Source organism: Rhinolophus sinicus, chromosome 7 (genome assembly GCF_057876585.1).
Source record: "Rhinolophus sinicus isolate RSI-liver-muscle chromosome 7, RSI-T2T, whole genome shotgun sequence".
NCBI classification, from domain to species: domain Eukaryota; kingdom Metazoa; phylum Chordata; class Mammalia; order Chiroptera; family Rhinolophidae; genus Rhinolophus; species Rhinolophus sinicus.
Window position 1 is genome coordinate 36771775 of NC_142507.1, and position 23110 is coordinate 36794884.

The 23110-nt window shown below is 38.9% G+C and overlaps 1 protein-coding gene across 4 annotated transcripts in view; it reads left to right on the forward strand.

Annotated features, from left to right (window-relative positions):
• The first annotated feature begins 2482 nt into the window (after positions 1–2482).
• SLC35A3 (solute carrier family 35 member A3) overlaps positions 2483–23110 on the forward strand; it is a 36969-nt gene continuing 16341 nt past the window's right edge. Inside the window, exons 1-4 of one of the 4 annotated variants that reach the window (XM_019747031.3) lie at positions 2483–2804; positions 15239–15443; positions 21731–21885; positions 21965–22087. In XM_019747031.3, coding sequence (XP_019602590.1) covers positions 15257–15443; positions 21731–21885; positions 21965–22087 — 465 coding nt within the window. In that variant the 5' untranslated portion in view covers positions 2483–2804; positions 15239–15256. Of the gene's footprint in view, positions 2805–12656; positions 12772–15238; positions 15444–21730; positions 21886–21964; positions 22088–23110 lie in introns of those variants that run through there. The other 3 variants (XM_074319055.2, XM_019747027.3, XM_088799460.1) reach the window with 3 other exon arrangements.

The following is a 23110-nucleotide window of genomic DNA, read 5'->3' on the forward strand; positions in this document are numbered from 1 at the left end:
TTCTAAACTGTGCTCATTCCTCTTCTGTACCATTTTTTCTTCAGCTAAGGGTAGTGTTTTAAAGCACGGACATTTAAGGCAGACAAATTAGGATTTGAATCCCAACTTATCTTTCAGTCTATATGGGAACTTCAGTAAGTCACTCAATGTCTGAAAGCCTCAGTTTCTTCTGTAAAATACAGGTCTTCTGTAAAATACTAATGTCTACTTTATTGAGCTGTTGTGAGGATTATATGAGGTGATTCCGGCAAACTACACAATGTTTCAATCCTTATTAGATTGTTATTAAAAGAGCTTGAGGCCTTGGATAATGACTTGACATCCTTGAATGTGTGGGATGCCTGGAGTTGCATTCAGGCTCTGCTGACATTCTTTCCTGGGAAGCTTTTGTACTGGCTTTTTGTCTGGCTTGTTTTTGATGTTATCCCCAACCAGTTCAGGAAATATGTGTTAAGTTTCTACTATGTGTTAAGCACTGTAGTAGGTGCTGGAGATCCAGAGATAAATAGGATAGTACCGACCTCATGGAAAGTGTTGGACGGAAAGGATAGGTATAAAACAGATCACAATACAATGAAGTAAGTAAATTATCTAGATAGTCATAGGATGCCTCAAGATGCTATGGGACCACACAGAAGGAGGTCCCTGGGAAGGAAGGAGGCAAGAAAAGGCTTCAAGTTTGTGATATTATCTACGCGAAGAATTATAAGATGAGTGGAGCTAGCTATAAAAATATGAGGGAGCAGCGCAAACGTATTCTACACGTAGTGAACAGCATGAGAAATAGGAATAGGTACTATAGATGGTACATACAGAGAAACTCATAGCAGTTCAGTATTATTAGATTATAGATTGCAAAGCTAGAAAAAGCTAATGAAAGGATTTCGTTGGTCATCAGTTTTTCTTGGCTCATATCTTCACATCCATTGAATCTTATATTTGGCCCTGTACTTTCATTGTTGCTTTTATTTGCATAGTTATTTTCAATGTCATACCTGTCCAAGATGCTAAGCACATGTTACGGTTTCATAATTATAAGCGCTTCCCCCTCTCATTTTTCTCATTTTAAAGCTTATTGCACGCACTGAAATATCTTTTCTCTAAAAAGTGTATTTATGGGCCCACTCGGTGGCTCGGGTGGTTGGAGCGCCGTGCTCATTAACACCGAGGTCCCCGGTTTGATTCCCACATGAGCCAGTGAGCTGCTCCCTCTACAGCTAAGATTGTGAACAACCAGCTCTGCCTGGAGCTGGGCTGCCGTGAGCAGCCAGAGGTCCACGTGGTGCTGCCCCCAGCTGCTGTGAGTACAGACCACAGGACTACCAGCGACTCACTGTCTAAGCCTGAGGGAGCCAAGGCTCATAAACCAGCATGGGCCAGGGAGCTGTGTCCCACGCAACCAGACTGAGAAACAAAGGCCAGACTTGAGGAGGGGGCGGGGTGGGGAACGGAAGAAGAGGGGAAAAGTGTATTTATGTCAAAAAGTATATTTTTCCTGCTGGTGTATTTTAAAAATATTTAAAATCTTTCTTTCTCCTTATAGCCACGTATATTTACCGAGTATCTACTATTTTTTGAATGAATGAAACGAATATTCTTAGAATAGTGCCTAGCTACTATTATTATGTACCATGCACATTTTAGTTCCAAAATATTTGGACAAACATTAAGATCTAATGTGTATTCCACTATGCAGGGATTTTCTCAAGATCTTATTACAGAAAATTTTAAAGCCAGTTATTTTACTCTTAGAGATACTTTTCTGCATGCTCTTTCTCCAGGTCTCTATTTGGCATAGTTTTAATTATTTGCAATAAAAAGAGAAATAGGCGTAATTTATAGCGGCGTTGTGTTAAGGAGCTCTATTATTTGATGCTCAAACGACCTAGCATATTAATTTCAGCCTGTCAATCACCAAAATGGGCTGCAGTGGTTGGAGGGTTTCCAGTAAAGATGTTGGAAGGCCTTTAAAAGGTAATGTTGTAGAAGGTATCTATGAAGCCTGGAAGGGATTAGTCCTTTACAACTCTGAGATCCTCTGCCCGCGTTTGCTCTTTATTTCCTCTACTGATTAATGGCACTAGGCCCATTGGTGTCGCCGCTTTGGCCTCTGCTCAGCCTCAACATCTCACCCAGGCTGGGGAGAGTGGTCATTTCCAAATGAATAAGCGTTCTTGCAGACTACTGAGTGGCAGTCTGAGCCAGAGCAGAGGTCGTTCGGTTTCAGTGTCAGTGACTGTCGTTTTTAGAAGCGGGTTGTTTGGTTCCTGGATCCTCCTCCCCAGTCCCTCTCAGAATCTTTGCCCTAAAGGACTTTGCCTCTTCTTTCGCAAAGGAACACCCTGGCACTCTGGTCACCCAGGCACCCTCCGCCACCGGACAGCAGCGCAGAAGCCCGCGGCGGGTGTCTCTCCGTCCGCCTCAGCCCCTCGGGACACATCTCGCAGGAGGCAGTGCCCCCGGCGGTGACGCGACGGTGAAGCTGGCACCGGGGGCTGCTCTACGGGCAGCCCAGGTGCCTCGCCTTCAGGATAGAGCTGGCAAGTGCCGAGCTAGCGCCGCCAGAACGGAGCCGGGAACGGCGTTTGCCGGGGCCCAGGCGGAAGCCGGAGCATTTGCGGGACGGGACCGCGGGAACCCGGAAACGCCCGGGCACCACGGACCTGGCGGCACCGACGGCAGCAGGAGCGAGCCGCGCTGCGCGTCAGGGGTCACGGCGGACCCGGCGGGCACTGCAGCCTGGGGCGCCCGGCGGAGCTGAGCCACGGCCTCCCGAGCGCGCAACCCGCAGAGCTGCGCGGGAGGTGAGCGGTGCGCGCTGCTGGGGCGCTGCGGGCCGGGGCGGCCGGGGCGCGCGGGTGCTGGGACGGCGGGGACGGCTCTCGGGGGAGGAGAAGGAGGCGTGCGTGTGGCTGATGTGCAGTCCGTGTGCGTGAACAAGACAGTCCTAGGTAGGTAGGTGTGGAAGCGAATGAAATGACACGTTGCAACTCCGAGGGACGTGTGGAATGTGCTGGGTGGAGGAGGAAGAGCCGGAGGAAAGGGGTGTGTAAAGCATTGAAAACCTCAGTGTGTGCCTGGGAGCCTGGGGCGTGCGTAGCGCAGTTGGTGGGCTAGGCTGGTGGTCATTCCTCAGAGAAGCTCCCGGGAGCTCGCTCGGTGGCCCGATCCACCAGACCAGCACCCGCGCGCTGGAAGCAGCAGGGACTTCAAGAAATGGTAACGCGGTCCCTTGGTTAGGCTAGAACGGGGGCGAGGGAGGTCGGAGGCTGGGCGGGATCCCTGTCAGCAAAGGGGTAGGTGTGTCTGTGTTGGGGGAGAGTTCTGTGTGTTCAGCAAGGGAGGGTTTTAATGAACGTTTGTTTAAAGCAACTGAACACCTTTTCCAAACATTGGTTCAAGGGAGTTAAAGGCTAATACTAAATAGTAATGGGCCTTGCTTAGTAAACATTTCATTACTATAAGACTGACTCATTTGTTATGTGCCATTACATGCAGTATTTGAAAATGGAACCAGAGTTAAATTTTCTGCTTTTGGAATTAACATTCAACTTTGGTAAAGATGAAATTTGATGCAGTTTCTCACTTGGTGCTCTTATTCACTAGTAAACTCTGGTCGTTTCTTTTAAGGAATGACTTCTAAATTTACATTTCTGGTCCTAACTTCCCTCCCAAGTATTGATTCTACTTTTTCAGTATCTCAAATGTACTAGTTCTTCCATTTCTCATTCACACTACCTCTGTCCTAAGTCTGACTCTTCACTCATTTTCTTCTTTGCACAATAGCAATGGCTTCCAAACTAGACTTGCTGCCCTCAGCCTGCCCCCTTCATATTACAACCCCTCCATACTGCTTTTTAAAGCTAAAGGTCTTGTGCATTCTTGGTCACTCTTTCCTCAGAAATACTCAGTGACTATTGGCTCCAGAATAAATTTAAAATTATTTAGGGCGTCATTCAGAGCACTTCAAAATTTGGAGCTGTCCATGGCTCCAATCAGATCAATATCTTTCTTTCTTTCTTTCTTTCTTCCTCCCTCCCTTCCTCCCTCCCTCCCTCCCTCCCTCCCTCCCTCCCTCCCTCCCTTCCTTTTTAATTATTTTATCTCACAAATCCTAATATTTAGCCAAACTAGAGTAGTTACTTTGAAATGTAATTTCTGAACTTGCTCTATACCTGGCTACCTTGGTCTTTGCTTACATCCTTTCTTTCTACAAGGAAGGCCTTCCTTACAGTCTTTGTAGAGATTCTTATTCTTTAATAGCTTAAATGCCACCACGTCCTTCGTATGAAGCTTTCTGAAGTCTACCATTAGTCCAAAACATTCTTTTTCTCTTGTGTGTTGGGCTTTATAAATCTTATAATACTTGTTAAATTTGCATTGTACTATGATTATTTGAGAACTTTATCACTTCTAGAATGTAAGCTTTTTAAGGAAGGTAACTGTATCTTTTTAATTCGTTTAGCACTTTAGTACCTGAGCACAGTATTATGATATATTAGACTCTTCATAAATAATTGCTACATTAAATCCTATAATGAAATAATCAAATTCTTATAGTGTTCCTGGAGACAGGGATAACTCTTGTGTTGTAGTGTAACTTTATTTCAGATTTTTATTAATAATCTTATATTTGAAAGTGTTTTTCTGTTCTATGTTTTAGTATTTCATTTGATCCTCGTAATAAATCTTTGAGGTAGTATAGTTATTATCATCCCTGTAGGGGGGGGAAAAATAATTTTCTCTCTACTTTTTTTAGTTCTAATCAGAGACCCCTATAATAAGACAGATTAACGAGAAAAACAGAAGTTTATAAACATTTATACTTCAGATCAATATGAATTGGTAGCTTAAATTAGATTTCAACCCTCTAAAAAGCAAGTGTATCCGAAGGATTCTGTCACAGTTCTGGAGGCCAGAAATCCAAACCAGCATCATTGGGCCGATATCAAAGTGTCAGTGCAGATTTTGTGTTCAGCCAATTCTGTCCTGGTACCATGCAGAGAAAGGATTTGGGGAAATGTGTGAGTTTAACCAAGCTGGCAAAATACAAGGTACTATAATTTTCCAATGATATTTTCTTGTTGTACCCTATGTCATAGACTATTTTTTGAAATATTTGAGTAATACGTGTCTTCCATGGTAGAGGATAAGCTCCATGAACAAACAGATGATACGTATTTCTCTTGTTCATTGTATACCCAATACTCATCACAGTGCCTGATTGTAGTATGTTTGTATTAAATGTTGATGGTAAGTTGTGGAGCATTGTATGAGATCTTTATTTTTTACTTCTGCCTCCATTCTCCTTTGTCTTGAATCTTTACTAGTGGTTAGTGCCTGTGGACCTTACCTGGGTTTTACACTACTCTCTGTTCTTTGTAGAATACCTTTAACTTCTGCCTCTTGCTGTAAGTGGCAGGAAATGACCATAGCAGAAAGTAGTAGAGCAGAAGAGCACAGGAGTGGGGAGATGGGAAGGTGAGAAGGAGTACATTTTTACATGGCACCACACATTCAAAGGGGATCTTAGAGCTATATTTCTTAGGTCATTCATTATGTCTTCCAAATCATTGGCCTTATGTAAAGAGTACAATAATACTGAACAATTTTTAATCTAAAAATTAAAATGTAAACAGGTCTTATATTTGTAAAGTTGATGACATATATGAGTACTATTGATTTTACCTGAATGTAGTAATGGAAATTCTGCAGTATGAAAGAACAAGTTAAAAATTAACGTACATAAATTTGATGTTATCTTATATACACACTCACTTGCTGACATCTTAATTAAGGAAGGGAAGGAGAAACAATGGAAAGTTGTTTAAATTAGACTGTAATAGGAACCGGAAATGGTAAAGCGTAGAGTCAGTTTGTTTAAGTGTTATCAAGCAGGATTGTATTTTTCTTTAAGCACTTAAGAGTGAACTAATTTAGTGGAAGTTATTATTTCTATCATAGAAACAAAATTGATTATATTGATAGTGTAAACTACCTTTGACTTATATTTATTTCACTTTTATAAAAGTAAGATCTTTCGGTTTTCCACAGGATTATTATGGATTTCAACTATCACATGGTTGCTACTTTTTGAGAATACTGTATCTACCTCTGAGGTAGTTTGAGAAGAAGATATTATAATGCCAGTGTCAGAAGTAAAACCATTTGTGATAAATTTTATTTGTTATTATTCAGCAAAGTTAAAGGTTGCAGTTTTAAAATTGTGACATCATGGGAGATAAATGAACAGAAATTTGCTCAGGTCAGCATTTCTGTATGTTTTGCTTTTTCTGTTCATTTACTTGGAAAAACTTTAAAAGGTTTGTTTTTACAGCAGTAGCTGTTTCTGACAGGTGTATAATGTGAACTTATATTTACTTGCATAGCACTTTATAACTCTTGTGTTTTTTTGTGTGTTTTTTTAAAGATTTTATTGGGGAAGGGGAACAGGACTTTATTGGGGAACAGTGTGCACTTCCAGGACTTTTTCTCCAAGTCAAGTTGTTGTCCTTTCAATCTTAGTTGTGGAGGGTTCTGTTCAGCTTCAAGTTGTTGTTCTTTCAGTCTTAGTTGTGGAGGGCGCAGCTCAGCTCCAGGTCCAGTTGCCATTCCTAGTTGCAGGGGGCACAGCCCACCATCCCTTGCGGGAGTCGAACCGGCAACCTTGTGGTTGAGAGGACACGCTCCAACCAACTGAGTCATCTGGGAGCTCAGCGGCAGCTCAGCTCAAGGTGCCGTGTTCAATTTTGGTTGCAGGGGGCACTGCCCACCATCCCTTGTGGGACTCGAGGAATTGAACTGGCAACCTTGTGGTTGAGAGCCCACTGGCCCATATGGGAATCGAACCAGCAGCCTTTGGAGTTAGGAGCACGGAGCTCTAACCACCTGAGCCACCGGGCCGGCCCCATAACTCTTGTGTTTTATATGTACTCTATTATGTCATTAACCTCTAGTAGATAATTATATTGTATGTAGGGAATATATTTTAGAACTAGTGTTTAGAAAATGTCAATATAGCTCACTTTAAAAACTGTAAGTTAGAAATTTCGCCTTTTGTTTTTATAATAGAAGGAAAATTGATTTGCAGAATTTTTTAGCTACTTGGTAGCTTTTTAAAAATCCATACAAATTTTATTAGTTTTAAAACATTGACAAACATTTAGTTTTTTAGGACTTTAGTGGCTGGAGACTTATCAGTAAAACACTGATATTATTGATTGTCTCAGTAAATGATGGGCTTCATACACAGACCTAAAGATTATACATGTTTATTGATAAGCTATTGGAAATAAGTCTGTAGCCACGCTGATTTTCACATTTACCTATAAAGACCTATGTATGTTTGAAGACATTATTAATATATTGTGTTTTGAATATTTTAGAACTTATTAATACACATATAATGCAATTAATGATGGTATAAAGAACTAATTTCTCACTAATCCTGGTTTATTTTGGGGTGGAAATAGTAGCAGTAGTGTGCATTAATGATACATATACCTTGTGTAATGTATATTTTTTTAAACATTTAAAGCCTGCAGAATAACTGAGAATTGGCTGACAAAGCATTTTAAAGCAAGGATCTTTGGGAGCTACTTTAATGAAAATGAAGGACATATACCTTAGCATATCATGTGTATTTAAAATATACCTCTTGGTGTGTTTCAAAACTTCTTATTTAAGACTATTTAATAATTACTGAGAACTTCTTTGAGCTCTAAGAAGCTTACTAACAACTTTTGTACAACATGCAAAAGTAAATTCTAACCAAGCCATCATCCAAACTCATCAAATCCAGATGAATAGAGATTAGATGAAGTTTTGTTGTACATTTTCCCTCAAGAGGTGAGAAGGAATTTAATAGCTTTTTTTTTTTTTCTTTAAAGATTTTATTGGGGAAGGAGAACAGGATTTTATTGGGGAACAGTGTGTACTTCCAGGACTTTTTCCAAGTCAAGTTGTTGTCCTTTCAGTATTAGTTGTGGAGGACGCAGCTCAGCTCCAGGTCCAGTTGCAGTTGTTAGTTGCAGGGAGTGCAGCCCACCATCCCTTGTGGGAGTCGAGGAATCAAACTGGCAACCTTGTGATTGAGAGCCCACTGGCCCATGTGGGAATCGAACCAGCAACCTTCGGCGTTAGGAGCATGGAGCTCCAACCGCCTGAGCCACCGGGCTGGCCTGAGAAGGAATTTAAAAATAATTAAATTTAACTTTATAACTATCAAACTTATTTAACAATTCAGAGGAAAACTATTGATTGGTAAGCAAATGCAAAATCTATTAGAGTGACTACCAAACCCTGAAATATTCCTTGTACAAAGGACTTTTAGAAGTACTAGCAGTGTGATTAGTGTATCAAATCAGTGTGATTGTAGTATACACACATACACAAAGATTTCAATTCTATATTATAATAATACAGTAATTATACACTGTATAATTATACAGTAATTATACACAATTATATATAATATATATAATTATATATAATAATAGTTCATTATATATACGTTATATATATTACTGCCTATATTGAAAGTTTGCAATTTAAAAATTCAGACAAAACTTTTAGATGAAAAATTGAATAAGGTTTTCAGAATTGTGTGTGTGTGTTTGTGTGTGTGTGTGTGTGTGCGCGCACATGCATGCTCACATATATTAGTACTAGGACTGGAAGAGACCTTAGAAATCATAAAATGTTAAATTTTAGAAAAATAGCTTTTAATACTCGTGGCTTATATAATAGCTAGAAGCTACTTGTTGAAAATGTTTAAGGAAATTAAAAATATATATATATATTTTAAAGATTTTATTGGGGAAGTGGAACAGGATTTTATTGGGGAACAGTGTGTACTTCTGGGACTTTTCCAAGTCAAGTTGTTGACCTTTCAGTCTTAGTTGTGGAGGGCGCAGCTCAGCTCCAGGTCCAGTTGCGGTTGTTAGTTGCAGAGGGCGCAGCCCACCATCCCTTGCAGGAGTCCAACCAGCAGCCTTGTGGTTGAGAGGACACGCTCCAACCAACTGAGCCATCTGGGCACCTGGGAGCTGAGTGGCAGCTCATTGACTTCATTCTAGTTGCAGAGGGCACAGCTCGCTGGCCCATGTGGGAATCGAACCAGCAGCCCCGTTGCCCAGAGCTTGCGTTCTTACCAACTGAGCCATCCGTCTGCCCCTAAAAATATTTTTAATTTAAATTTTTAAAAGGATGTTCATTAGTAAAAGAATCGGTAAATAAAAGGTCCACTCATTTGATGAAACATTATAGAGTTGTTAAAAGCAGTGAACTAGGTCCATATGTCAATATAGATTACAAAGCAATGCTGAATAATATATACAGTTTGATGGCATATATGTATGTTAAAATATTTTTGGCTTATGGGTGTATCTATATAAAATTTTAAAAAGTGGACTGGAAAAATATACTCCAAACTCATGAAAATGGGTTCCTGTTGGGGATGGACAGAGGAATAGGACTTATATTTGTGGCTTAATGGGGATTTTGACTTTGCTTGTAATGCTATATTCCTTTTAAAAAAGAAAGATAAGCAAATATGATAAGATTGACACATTAGTTCTGGGTGGTGGAATCATGGATGTTTGTTATATTCTTGGTACTCTATTATATTTTTAAAATCCCATTTTTTCCTCTCAAGAAAGATGTTGTATTTTATGAGAAGCTAGAACTTGGTGATTATAAGACTAAGGCACCCAAAAGGTGAAACCCTTTCACTGGGAATATGAACTGGTTTAGGTACTTTATTTTTTCTTTGTTACTAAAGTCTTTGTTACTAAAGGTTTAGGGATTTCCAAAAAGCTAAAATAAGAAAAATTATGAGAATTTATCTAAAATATCATTAGATATCTTTAGGTGATGGGAATTGTGGTTCAAATTTTTACTTATTAATATAATTTAAAAGTTTCTACATTTTTTTTAGTAAGAATATACTACTTTTATAATAAATAAAATAATAAATACTATTTTTAGAAAAAGAACAAACTGAAACAAAGAAAAGCCATGAGAATGAAATAATGTCATTTACTCTAGCGACCAGAATGAGTGCGTATTTCAGGTTTTAGCTATTAATATTAAGGTAGAAAGGGGAGCATCCTGACTCTTCTGATCCTGCTGTAAATCTAAGCGCCTCATGGAACTGCTGTGCGTTCAGGGAGCTTAGTCACCAGAGTCCTTAAAGGAACACCGGCAATAATTTGTTGTCTGGTTCATAAGGCCTTTGACTAAATTGAATGAAGCTACATTTGTGAAAGTACCTAGTACAGTTTCTTGGTGATTATTTGTATGTAAGTTTCCTACATAGGAAATTTTTGTGAAAGAATAATCTGGAAACCAGAGGATTGGCAACACTTATAAGGATAAAAGAAGGGGAGTTAAATGGTAAGAGAAAAAAATATAGGAAGGACTGAAATTAAATCTTAACATGAAATTGTTTAGTTTGTTTTCAATAATAGGAAAATATCGTAGACTTTAAAATGAAGAAACAATGTTAATCTTATAAATTGTAGAAGTGGAACATAACCTTTGGATCAATTTTCATATTTATGGATTTGCTGTGCATTTATGGTTTGTATTAAGTGAAAATACTTAGTTTTACCTGTATTATATTCCAAAACCAAACTGTGTATTTGTATAATCTTAGAAATATTAATATTTTGATCTTTTTCAGTTTGAGTTATTCTGCCCTCAGGCAGAATTGTAAATTAAATTCTTTACAGGTGATCTAGTACAAATAATCGTTTATTTTTCATGTATTTTACTTTTCAACTTTATTTAAAAAAAACAACCCAGTTCTTTCCTCCTGTGTGTCTCCTTTATTCCTCATACAAAATACTCTGCTTCGAACATTCTGGTCACCAAATGTGTGGGTTTCTTCCCCTCACACCAAGCAATTTGCTGTGACACCAACTGGTGTCCTACAGTTTAATTCACAGGTTAAGGACAGTCCCACAAGACTGCTCCCACCCTACTTCAGATGCCAATCACAAGTAGTAGGTCTCCAGGTTACCCACAGCTGCTGTCCGACTTGGCTGCCAATGGAGTGTTCCCACGACCCTCTTGTCAGGTTTGATTAATTTGCTACAGTGCCTCACAGAACTCGGGGAAACAATTAGGGTTTACCAGTTCATTACAGGATGTGACAAAGAATGCAGATGAAGAGCGAGATGAATAGGTACACAGGATAAGGTCTGGGAGGGTCCTGAGAGCAGGAGCTTCTGTCACTGTGGAATTGGGGTACAGTTGTGGATGTGGATGTGTTTACCCACCTGGAAGCTCTCTGAACCTCATACTATTGGAATTTTTATGGAAGCTTCATTAGGTAGGCATGCACAATCATTAACTCCATTTTCAGCCCTTCTCCCTTCTCAAGAGAATGGGGGGAGGTGGGGCTGAAAATTCTGAGCTTCTAATTGTGGCTATTCTGTCTGACCAGCCCCCACCCAGGAGCCATCCAGGAAGGAGCCCATCTAGAGTCTCCACATTAGAGCATAAGTCTCCTATCACCCAGGGAATTACAAGGGTGTCAGGAGCAGGGGTCGGAGACTACTATGTGTATTTTTTATTATCTCACAGGCAAAAAAATACATTGTAAAAGACTTAAGTATTAAGAACCATATTAATATTTAAGATCTGTATTATCAAGGTGAATGCTTAATGTCATATATGCTTAGAAATGAAAAAGCAAAATAGTAAAAGTAGTACATCCTGGCTTAGAATCTGAGCTTTAAATTTTCATTTGAAAAGAAATTAGAGCATTGCCGTTATAACAGGTACATTATGGTCTTAGCTGCACAGAATAAACAAGACTTCCTTGGAAAGATGTGAAACCCTTGACATTTTCCAGGAGAATCAGATGCCTATGCCAAATGTAGATGGCTGACAACTTGCTCCCCTTCCATACAGAGATAAAGGCCATCAGGATGTCCTCTGGAATTCTGCAACAGCGTGTAATGGGAGCCGGGGAAGCTGATATTTAACTACATGGCCTGATCTTTCCAATTATTAGTCGTATGACCTCGAACAAGTCATCTAACTTCTCTGTTCACTATTTTCTTCCTTTTTAAAATGGAAAGATTTTACTAGTTGATTTCTAAAAACTCTACCAACTCTAAATGCTGTAATTTTGTCTCATATTAGGATTCTCGTTAATGCAGATTTACAAGTGACATAAATGGTTGCTAAAGAAGTCTGTATTCTTTCGTCAAAGCTTGATCCTCTCTACATGTGACAGAGATATTAAAATTTTCTCTCTGAAATTCAAGTTAAATGCTTAAGATAATTTTTCAGTCATTATATATAGATATTTCACCATTAAAAAGTTTAGCCTTATATTTATGGTGCTGCATTGTTTGTGTTTGGGGCATATTCAAATGGAGGTAGGAACTGCTAACTTTAGTAAGCTGGACTTTGTGCCTTGGAGGATAGTCTGTCGGTGTAACCATGGACTTAGTCTAGTGTAGGCAGTAAATAATGATTGTTGAATCTGTTTAAATATATGCTATCCTAATTAGGTAAGGAAAGAAAAAGGATCATATATCTGAATCATAAAGAGTGTCGTGGTTGTGAGAGCTGTAAAGGGATATCCTATAAGCGATCATATTAATCTAATATAGGGTGGAAGATGGAATCTTGGAAAGGATAGAGGTGGGGTGAAGAACAGAGTAACAGAATGCCGTTGGTATCAATCAAAAGAAATCAGAGCCAGAACCAGAGCTATGAGGAAAGCCTGGTAAGGAATGCTGCTACTTAGTACCGGTATGTGCTCAATCTTTAATTTTTTTTTTTTTAAGAGTATAGGTCAATCTTTTTTTTCTTTTAAACTTTTATTTATTTTAAGTGTTTTTTCCAGACCTATCAGTTCCAAGTCAAGTAGTTGTTTCAATCTAGTTGTGGAGGGCGCAGCTCACAGTGGCCCATGTGGGGATCGAACTGGCAACTTTGTTGTTAAGAGCACTGCACTCTAACCAACTGAGCTAACCGGCCACCCCAATCTTTAATTTTTTAAAATCAACTTTGAGCTGTAATTTGCATACATTAAAATGTACCCATTTTAAATGTACAGTTAGTTCAGTGAGTTATAAAAAATGAATATAATCGTATAACCAACCATCACACAGTCAAGATATAGACTCTTATTACTACCAAAAATTCCTTGCTGTCTCTTTGCATTCAACCCCCAACCCCAGTCCCTGGCCACAGGCAACCATGAATTTGCATCTGTCACTGCAGATTAGTTTTGCCTTTTCTAGAATTTACTATAAATGTAGAGCATATAACTTTTTGTGTAGACTTTTTTGCTCTGTATGTTTTTGAGATTCATTGATGTTTTAGCATGTATCAGTATTTATTTTTATTGCAGAGTAGTATTCCATTGTGTGGATGCACCACAATATGCTTTGTTTTTTTAAAATTTTACTGGGGAATATTGGGGAACTGTGTGTTTCCCTAGGGCCCATCAGCTCCAAGTCATTGTCTTTCAATTTGGTTTGGAGGGCGCAGCTCAGCTCGAAGTCCAGTTGTCATTTTCAATCTTTAGTTGCAGGGGGCGCAACCCACCATCCCATGCGGGAATTGAACTGGCAACCTTGTGGTTGAGAGCTCACCCTCTACCCATCTGAGCCATCCAGATTGTCTTCACTGGTTGTGGAGCTTGCTGGCCCCTGTGGGAATTGAACCGGCAACCCTGTTGGTCAGAGCTCGTGCTCTTAACTACCTGAGCCATCCGGCTGCCCCTCTAGAAGCTCAGTGGCAGCTCGTTGTCTTCAGTCTAGTTGTGGAGGGCGCAGCTCACTGGCCCATGTGGGAACTGAACTGGCAACCTTGTTGTTCAGAGCTTGCACTCTAACCAACTGAGCCATCTGGCCGCCCCTTGAAGTAATTCTTATGTAAGCTGTTTTGCCTGATATTAATATAGCCCCTCCAATTATCCCATACTTGTTTTTCTCATAGCATGTCTTTATCCATCCTTTTACTTCTTAACCTATTTGTGTCTTCATATTTAAAGTGGGTTTCTTAGAGTTAATACTGAATTACTTTAGGGAAAATATAGTTACTTTGCAGCTTTTTTCATTGGGGGAAGCTGGGTGATGGGTATTTGAGAACTCGTGCACTATTGTTTCAACTTTTATATGAGTGTAAAAGTATTTCAAAAGTGTTTATAATTGCTCATTGTTGGTGCATTTTTATGGTAGTTTCTTTAAAATTCTTATCTGATAATTCCAATATCTGGGTTAATTCTGTGTTACTGTCTGTTGGTTTTCCTTGCTCATCCTAGTTGAAAATTTTTCCCTGTTTTTTGGTATGGTGAGTACACTCATTTTTGGATTGTAACATGGACATTTTGAATGTTATGAGACCTTGGTTCTTAAATACAGAGTGTGCCAAAAACATGTATACACATTTTAAGAAAGGAAAACACTATTAAAATTGTAATACTATAGACAGGTAACAAAAGATTAATACAAGTCACATTTGACTTCGTCAATTACAAGAGGTGCTCAAAGTGGTTACCGTCAGCATTCAGACACTTCTGATTACCGCAAACTACTGCTTGAGCAACGCTGACCAAAGTGTCCACTTGTGTACATTTTTTTGGCACCCCCGATATTCTATTAGTAGACAGCCACTGGAGAGGGAGGAAGGGCATTGCCTCTTTGCTGACATTCACTTTGCATAGGGCAGGAATAGTCAACAGGGCTCTGCCACCATAGTCTTTGTGGCTTCAGCCCCTGGTGGGAGGAGTAAGGCTGCCACTTCTGCTTTCATTGGTGCAGGGTGGGGATGGTGAACAAGGCTCCATCCCACAGATTACACAGCACCCAGTTGAGAGGGTTCCCTCGTGTAGGACTGCTGTCTTCCCACTCCTTTGGTTAGAGACAGGAGATTTCTCTTGGGGCTTTTTCATTGTTGATTTATATCTGTTGGTGGTTCCCAGGGTGAGATACATAGGTGGCAAAAAAAATCTCAAGGGAATTTATTACTGGGTCACAACTCAAGATCTGAGGTCTCTAGCCAGTGTGTCTTATTTTTTTCACCTTTCGGAATCTTCTGATAGTTGTTTTTGTCTTTGGTTCAAAGTTTATAGTTGTAATTAGCCGAAAGAATAGGGTAGAATGCACTTACTCCATCTTGTCTGAGACCTGACGTCTCTTACTGGCTTTTAATGTATTCGTTTCTGTATTTTCTAATTTTGTTTATTTGCCCTATTTATTTTGTTTTTCAGGCAGATGAAGATAAAACAATGTCTGCCAACCTAAAGTACCTTTCCTTGGGAATTTTGGTCTTTCAGACTACCAGTTTGGTTCTAACAATGCGTTATTCTAGGACTTTAAAAGAAGAGGGACCTCGTTACCTATCTTCTACAGCAGTAGTTGTTGCTGAACTTTTGAAGATAATGGCCTGCATCTTATTAGTCTACAAAGACAGCAGTAGGTATCTAGGTTTTTGTTATTGCAATTTATTTTGTCATTGTAATTTATTTTTTGGTGTTATTTACATATGTCATATAGGTAAGTATATATTAGTAACTACACACTTGAACACTACTGTATTATCTAATGCCCTAGTACTAAAGAACCTTTCAGTTATTTTTAATTTTATTAAGACAGTTTTAATCTAGTAATAAAGGTGTTTTATTCTAATCTGTATCATTATTCATGTCTTCTAGTTAAACTGTAAATACAAAATATAGTTTCTTGCAATTATAGTATTTTGAGAACAAGAGCATATTCTATAATTCTGTGACTCTTAGAAATTTAGAGAAGTCATAATTTTTTACTGAAGTTGGGGCCTTTTATTTGCTGCATTGATTAATTCAGCAGTGACTAATTTGAAATCCTTAAAAAAAAGCTAGCTTTCTTGAGATATAATTCACGTACCATATAATTCACTGATTTTAGGGTGTACAATTAAATGGTTTTTTGTTTGTTTGTTTATTTTTTTCCCCTTCTTCTGCCTCCCCCCCCTCAACTCCGGTTCAAGCTGTTGTTTCTCAGTCTAGTTGTGTAGGACACAGCTCCCTGGCCTATGCTGGTATTATGAGCCTGCCCCTTCCCCCACTGCCCCCTCTGCCCCCTCCCCAGGCAGTGGCCCTCCCCAGGCAATGGCCCTCCCCAGGCAGTGGTAGCTGGTTGTTGGTCAGCAGCTCACGGCAGCTCTCACCCGCTTCCGGCCGCTCCAGGCAGTGGTAGCTGGTTGTTGGTCAGCAGCTCACGGCAGCTCTCACCCGCTTCTGGCCGCTCATGATGGCTGCCGGCCACTCACACTGGCTGCCGGCTGCTCATGGCAGCCCATGGCAGCCTGCGGCAGCACTCAGCAGCACACAGCTGCCCAGCTCCAGAGAGAGCTGTCGTTCACAATCTTAGCTGTAGAGGGCGCAGCTTACTGGCCTATGTGGGAATCGAACTGGTGACCTCGGCATTAGGAGCACGGCGCTCCAACCACCTGAGCCACTGGGCCCGCCCAACTTTAGCCATTTTTAAGTGTACAGTTCAGTGGCATTAGTTATATAAACAAAGTTGTACAACCATCAGCACTCTCTATTTCTAAAACTTTATCACCCAAGCAGAAACTGTGTAACAATTCAGCAGTGACACCTGTGCTCCTTTACCTTCATCCCTTGGAAACCTCTAGTCTTCTTCCTGTCTCTGTGAATTGGCCTATTTTAGATACTTCATCTAAGTTAGATCATACCATGTTTCTTCTTTTGTCTGGCTTATTTCACTTAGTATAATGTTTTCAAGGTTTATCCATGTTGTAACATGTATCAGAACTTTTTTCTATGGCTAAGTAATATTCCATTGTGTGTGTGTGTGTGTGTGTGTGTGTGTGTGTGTGTGTGTGTGTGTGTGTATGTGTGTGTATCTATCTAACATTTTATCCATTCATGTATTAATGGACACGATGAACAATGAATGATGCTGCATTAGGCATACATACAAGTCTCTGTTCAAGTCCTTTCTTCCATTTCTTCTGAGTATACACGTATGAGGTGTGCTCAAACAATATGGTGAATGTTTAAATTTAAAAAAAAATTATGGGATGGCCAGATGGCTCAGTTGGTTAGAGCACGAGCTCTCAACAACAAGGTTGCTGGTTCCATTCCCACATGGGATGGTGGGCTGCGCCCCCTGCAACTAACGATTGAAAACAGCGACTGGACTTGGAGCTGAGCTGCGCCCTCCACAACTAGATTGAAGGACAACGACTTGGAGCTGATGGGCCCTGGAGATACACACTGTTCCTCAATATTCCCCAATAAAACAAAAAATTTATGGTAAAAGACATGTTGTCATTAACCCCCCTCAAAATACACCCCTTTGCTTCGAACACATTCCATCGTTCTTGCCACTTTCTAAAGCAGTTCTAGAAGTCTTCTTTCTTGAGTGACTTTAGTTGCGTTGTCGTGGCTGCCTTGAAGTCCTAAATTGATTCAAAACATTTACCTTTCATGGTCATTTTGACTTTGGGGAATAGCCAGAAGTTGCATGGTGCCAGATCCGGTAAATAAGGTGGATGAGGGCACACTAATGTTTTTGTTTGACAGAAATTGTCATACCAGAGGCAATGTGTGACATGGAGCCTTTTTATTGTGATCACACAATATGGTGAATGCTGCTGCCAAGTGCCATCCAACGGAAAGGCAGGGATCTTCAATATGGGAAGCAGTGTGTCAAACCTTAGTAACAGTGACAAGTTTCAACTTGTTCGGTGCCGTCAGTTGGGTGTGAACTCAGGTTGAAGAAGGTGTGTTTTAAAGTGTGCTGTAAATCATCGTCCATCATGACAACACTCTGTCATACACTGCTTCTGGTATACGGTAATTTCTGTCAAACAAAAACATTATGGTGTGTCCTCATCCACTTATTCACTGGATCTGGCACCATGTGACTTCTGGCTCTTCCTCAAAGGCAAAATGATTCAGGACATTGAGGCAGCCACAACAGTGCAACTAAAGACACTCACAAAAGAGGACTTCCAGAACTGCTTCAGAAAGTGGCAAGAATGATGGGATAAGTGTGTTTGAAGTGGGGAATACTATGAGGAGGATTAATAGTAATGTGTCTTTTACTGTAATAATTTTTTTAATTTAAACATTCACCGTATTTTTTTTTATCACACTTCATATACTGTGGAATGGAAATGCTTGGTCGTGTGGTAATTCTATGTTTAACTCTTTGAAGACCCACCAAACTTTTCTTGCACAGCAACTGCACCATTTTACATTCCCATCAGCAATATACTAGAGTTCCAGTTTCTCCACATCCTCACCAAAACTTACTTGTTTGGTTTTTAAAATTATAGCCGTTCTAATAAGTGTGAAGTGGTACCGCATTGTAGTTTTGATTTGCATTTCCCTAATGACTAATGATATTGATTGTGCATCTTTTCATGTGCTTATTGGCCATTTGTATACCTTTAGGAAAATGTCTATTCAAGTCTGTTGCCTGTTTTTTAATTGGGCTGTTTTTAAATTTGATGTACTTTTATCAAATATATGGTGATGGAAGGAGAACTGACTTTAGGTGATGAACACACAATGGGATTTATAGATGATGTAATACAGAATTGTACACCTGAAATCTATGTAATTTTACTAACAATTGTCACCCCAATAAATTTAATAAAAAAAAAAAATTGATGTACTTTTGAAACTATCATGGTAGCCAGTGCAGCATATTGATCTGGAAGAAGAATGGAACAAAGAGAATTAACTGGTATTCAGAAAACAGACAATACAGGATAGCCTTGTAGGCTGTGAATTTCATTGTAGAAGCGAAGAGAAATAATTGAAATGTTTAAAATATGGTCTGGTTTACCCACAAAAAAAAATGAATGTGGCAGCTATATTGAGAGGAAAGGAGGTGTAAGAATAGGTTCAGGAAATCATGTTTGAAGGTTGTTCATGTAGTCCAGGCAAGAAATGGTGGCTTATACTATGTTGTCAGAGAACAGAGGATATTTATGAGACGTCGTTTTCAGCTACAGATGACATGACTTGCTCTAGTAGGTTAGGTGTGTGAAGATCAAAGAAATGGAGGAATCCAGTTTGAGGAATAATTCCTAGATTTTTACATTAAATTACTTGGTGAATGTGTACTGCAATGAATGATACATAGAAAGATTTGAGGAAAAATTAAGGCTTCTCTTTCAGCCATGTTAAACTTGAGATGCCTAAAAGGCCACCAAATCGAGATGTGGAATAGAATACGTGAATATGGAGCTCAAGGATTTGTCAATTTATAGATTGCTTTAAAGTCAAGGATTAGATAAGATAATATAGTATATACTGAGAAGAGAGGAAGGCTGAAGATTAAGTCTTGTGGCATTCCCAATTGAGATTGAGGAAGGAGGAATCAGTGAAAGAAGACTGAAGGAGTTACCAGCAAGACAGAAAAAACAACAACAACAACATGAAAATGTAATAGGAAAGCTGAGAAAGTAATGTTTTCTGCTAAAGTCTAGATGAATGGAAGTATTCACTCATTAAGCATTGTGGAGCCAAACATATCCTTGACATGAGTAGTTGGCATTGTAGAGAGATGCGATAAAAGCAACTTTCAATGAACCAAAGCACAAATAGAAATTCGAACCATGCACAAAAATAAATTCTAGGTGGATTAAAGATTGACGTTTAAAAAACAAAACTTGAGGGATTCCAGACAAGATGGCAGTGATGAGGATGGATATTTTGATTGACTCTGAACTTTATTAAGTATTCATGTTAAATTTAAGAGTAAACATTAAAAGAATGGAAATGAAAAATAAAAACGTAAAAAGAAAAGAAAAATTTGTGACTTTGGTGCTGTGAATGATTTCAAACAACATACAAAAAATATAAATAAACCATGAAGGAAAAAAATAGATACTTTGGGTACATTAAAATGAAAAAATTTGTGTATTAAACCAAGTGAAAAGACAAGCCACACATTGAGAGAAGATACTTACATCACATGTAACCACCAAAAATTCATATCCAGAGTTTACAGTGAACTACAGCTCAAGAAAAAGACAAGCAACTCAACAGAAAAGAGGACAAAAGATATCAATAGGCACATTCACAGAAGAGGAAACCTCAATGGCCAATAAATATATAAAAAGATGCTCAATCTCACTAGCAATCAGAGAAATCAAATTAATACCACGAGACTCAGTTTCACCTCAGCTTGGCAACGAAAAAGTAGCAATACCAGGCATTGGCAGGAATGTAGAACAAAACCTTCCCTAAAGTGCTGGTAAGAAAATTATGTGCATTTGTTATTTAAAAATTTAATTACAAAATTTTTAAATGAGCTATTAATATTTTAGAGTTTCTTCTGCTAAAACAGAAAACTTGGTAATTTTTTTTTAGTTACATAATTTTTTACTATTTAGAGTAAGGAAGTGATGAATAGCAGGTAACATTCTTTAAAAATATTTCTGTTTTAGAAAGTTTTCATAATCGAAGTTTTATGTTGGGAGAGAAAAATCATCTTTAAAATGTCATTGTTGATAAAGTGGTAGGGTTCCCGAAAATATCTTGTTTCTTTAGGGGTTATGTGTCTCTTTAAGTTCTTTGACATTTTTTATGACAGTAACTGTAGGTTCACTAGCTCGAAGTCCATTTCCAACCCCTCTCTCCCTTTCTTGTCTCTAATATGGAGGATATGAAAGAAAAGACTCAATTTCCCAACTCCCTGGCAGCAAGGGGTAGCTGTGCAACACGGTCCTGTGCCATGATGGCAAAGCAGATGCCGCTAGGCCAGTTTCTTTCTTGCTTGCTGCCTAAGACAAGAACCAGCCGTGCAGCAGTCATTTGGTGACCGTGGTGCAATAATCATGTAGACAAGAGATGAAAAGTGTATGTGTGTGTGTGTGTGTGTGTGTGTGTGTGTGTGTGTGTGTGTATAAAAGAGAGAGAGAGAGAGAGAACGAACACATGCAGGCTTAACTGAGCTGCTGCGCTGCTTTGGACCTGGACTCTTTTTTTTTTTAAATAAATTTTATTGGGGGACTGTGTGTTTCTCCAGGGCCCATCAGCTCCAAGTCATTGTCCTTCAGTCTAGTTGTGCAGGGTGCAGCTCAGCTCCAAGTCCAGTCGCTGTTTTCAATCTTAGTTGCAGGGGGCACAGCCCACCATCCCAACCAGCAACCTGTTGTTCCAAGCTTGCGCTCTAATCAGCTGAGCCATCCAGCCAACCGGTACCTGGACTCTTGATATTTGAGACATATCCCTATGGGGTTGAGCCAGGGTCGGTTGGGTTTTATGTTGTTTGCAGCCAAACTCACTCCTTAAGTGGTTTACCTTCTATTTATAATTAAAGTCTTCAGAATTATTAATTGGTATGAATGGATGATGATAAAATTGAATGCACAAAATACAAATTTTTGTAATGTTGCTATGACTTAAGAATACTTGATTGACAAGTTAACACTGAGCTTTTGGTTATAAATACATTGCATATGTGTGTAAATACATGTACATGTGTATAATAAGTTTGATTGCATATCCCGATGAAAGCATATAAAGATATTGCTCTTCTTAATATGCTACCTTATAATATTTAGCATTTGAAAAATTAGCATCATTAAAGTTGTATTTTAGACCTAAAGTATCTTAACATGTAGCACAATTTCCTTTTTTTCACAGGTGAGAAAACTGAGGCCTTGAGAGAGGGTATGTAACGTATTCAGATTTACTTAATTACTGATTTTGCCCATTTCATGTTTTTTCTAGAATGTAGTCTAAGAGCACTGAATCGAATACTACATGATGAAATTCTTAATAAACCTATGGAAACGCTTAAACTTGCTATTCCATCAGGGATATATACTCTTCAGAATAATTTGCTCTATGTGGCATTGTCAAATCTAGATGCAGCTACTTATCAGGTACTTAAAATACATTTCTAGTCGTCTTTTTAAGAAACAAATCAACGAACTTAATAATATTAGCTGTTTTCTTTTTCAGGTCACATATCAGTTGAAAATTCTTACGACGGCACTATTTTCTGTGTCTATGCTTAGTAAAAAATTAGGTGTGTACCAGTGGCTCTCCCTAGTCATTTTGATGACAGGAGTTGCTTTTGTACAGGTAACTATTAAAGATAAGTATACCTTTCATTTTTATCAGTTTCAAAACCTTATTTATTGTGCATGGAGAATATGGCCCTATTATTTATTTAAACATGCTTTTTCTCACAACTGACTCACTTTTTGAGGGCTTCGTTTGAGCAAGATGATACATTGGACTGTAACTGATACAAAGAAATATATAAAAATCAAGTGATCTGTTATAAAGAAATGAACAGTCTAACTGGGGAAATATGACACTGCATGTAAACCAAAAGCTGGTTTTTGCTAGCTATCTGGAGCATTTGAGATTATTAACCATTCCCTTCTTATTATCTATCAGCTTCCCTGATACCGATCTTGCCTGGTTCTTCTTAATCTTTCTAATGATTCCTTATTGGTTTCCTTCTTGGGATCTTCTTCCTTCATACTCCCTTTAGATAATGGGTTGCTGGTAGGCTTGTTATTTCTCTTAAATTATATCTTGATTTTTGGAGATTTCATCCCTTCTGGAGGTTTTCGTTAACGCTTTATGCTGATGGCTCCTTGGATTGTGTCAGCAGCTCTGGTTATCACCTGTAGTTTCAGATTTGTATCTGTAAAAGCCTGTTGTACATCTTTGCTTGGTTGTTCAATAGGCCTTATAAATTAAGCATATCCAGAATTAAACTTTACCTTTTACCCACTAAACCTGTTCTTGTTTCTATTTTTTGCAGTCGTTTTTACTCATCCTGAGAATTGTCCTAGTCTCTTCTTTCTGCCTGTACATCAACTCAATTACTAAGCCCTTACTGATTTTGCTTTCTAATACTATTTGATTCTGTCTTTTCTCTACTACCACTTCCCCAGTTCACACTTTCTTTGTTTCTCACGATCTTTTGCCTCCTCATTTCTTTTTTTTTTTTTTTTTAATTTTATTTTATTAAATTTATTGGGGTGACAATTGTTAGCAAAATTACATAGATTTCAGGTGCACAATTCTGTACTACATCATCTATAAATCCCATTGTGTGTTCATCACCCAGAGTCAGTTCTCCTTCCATCA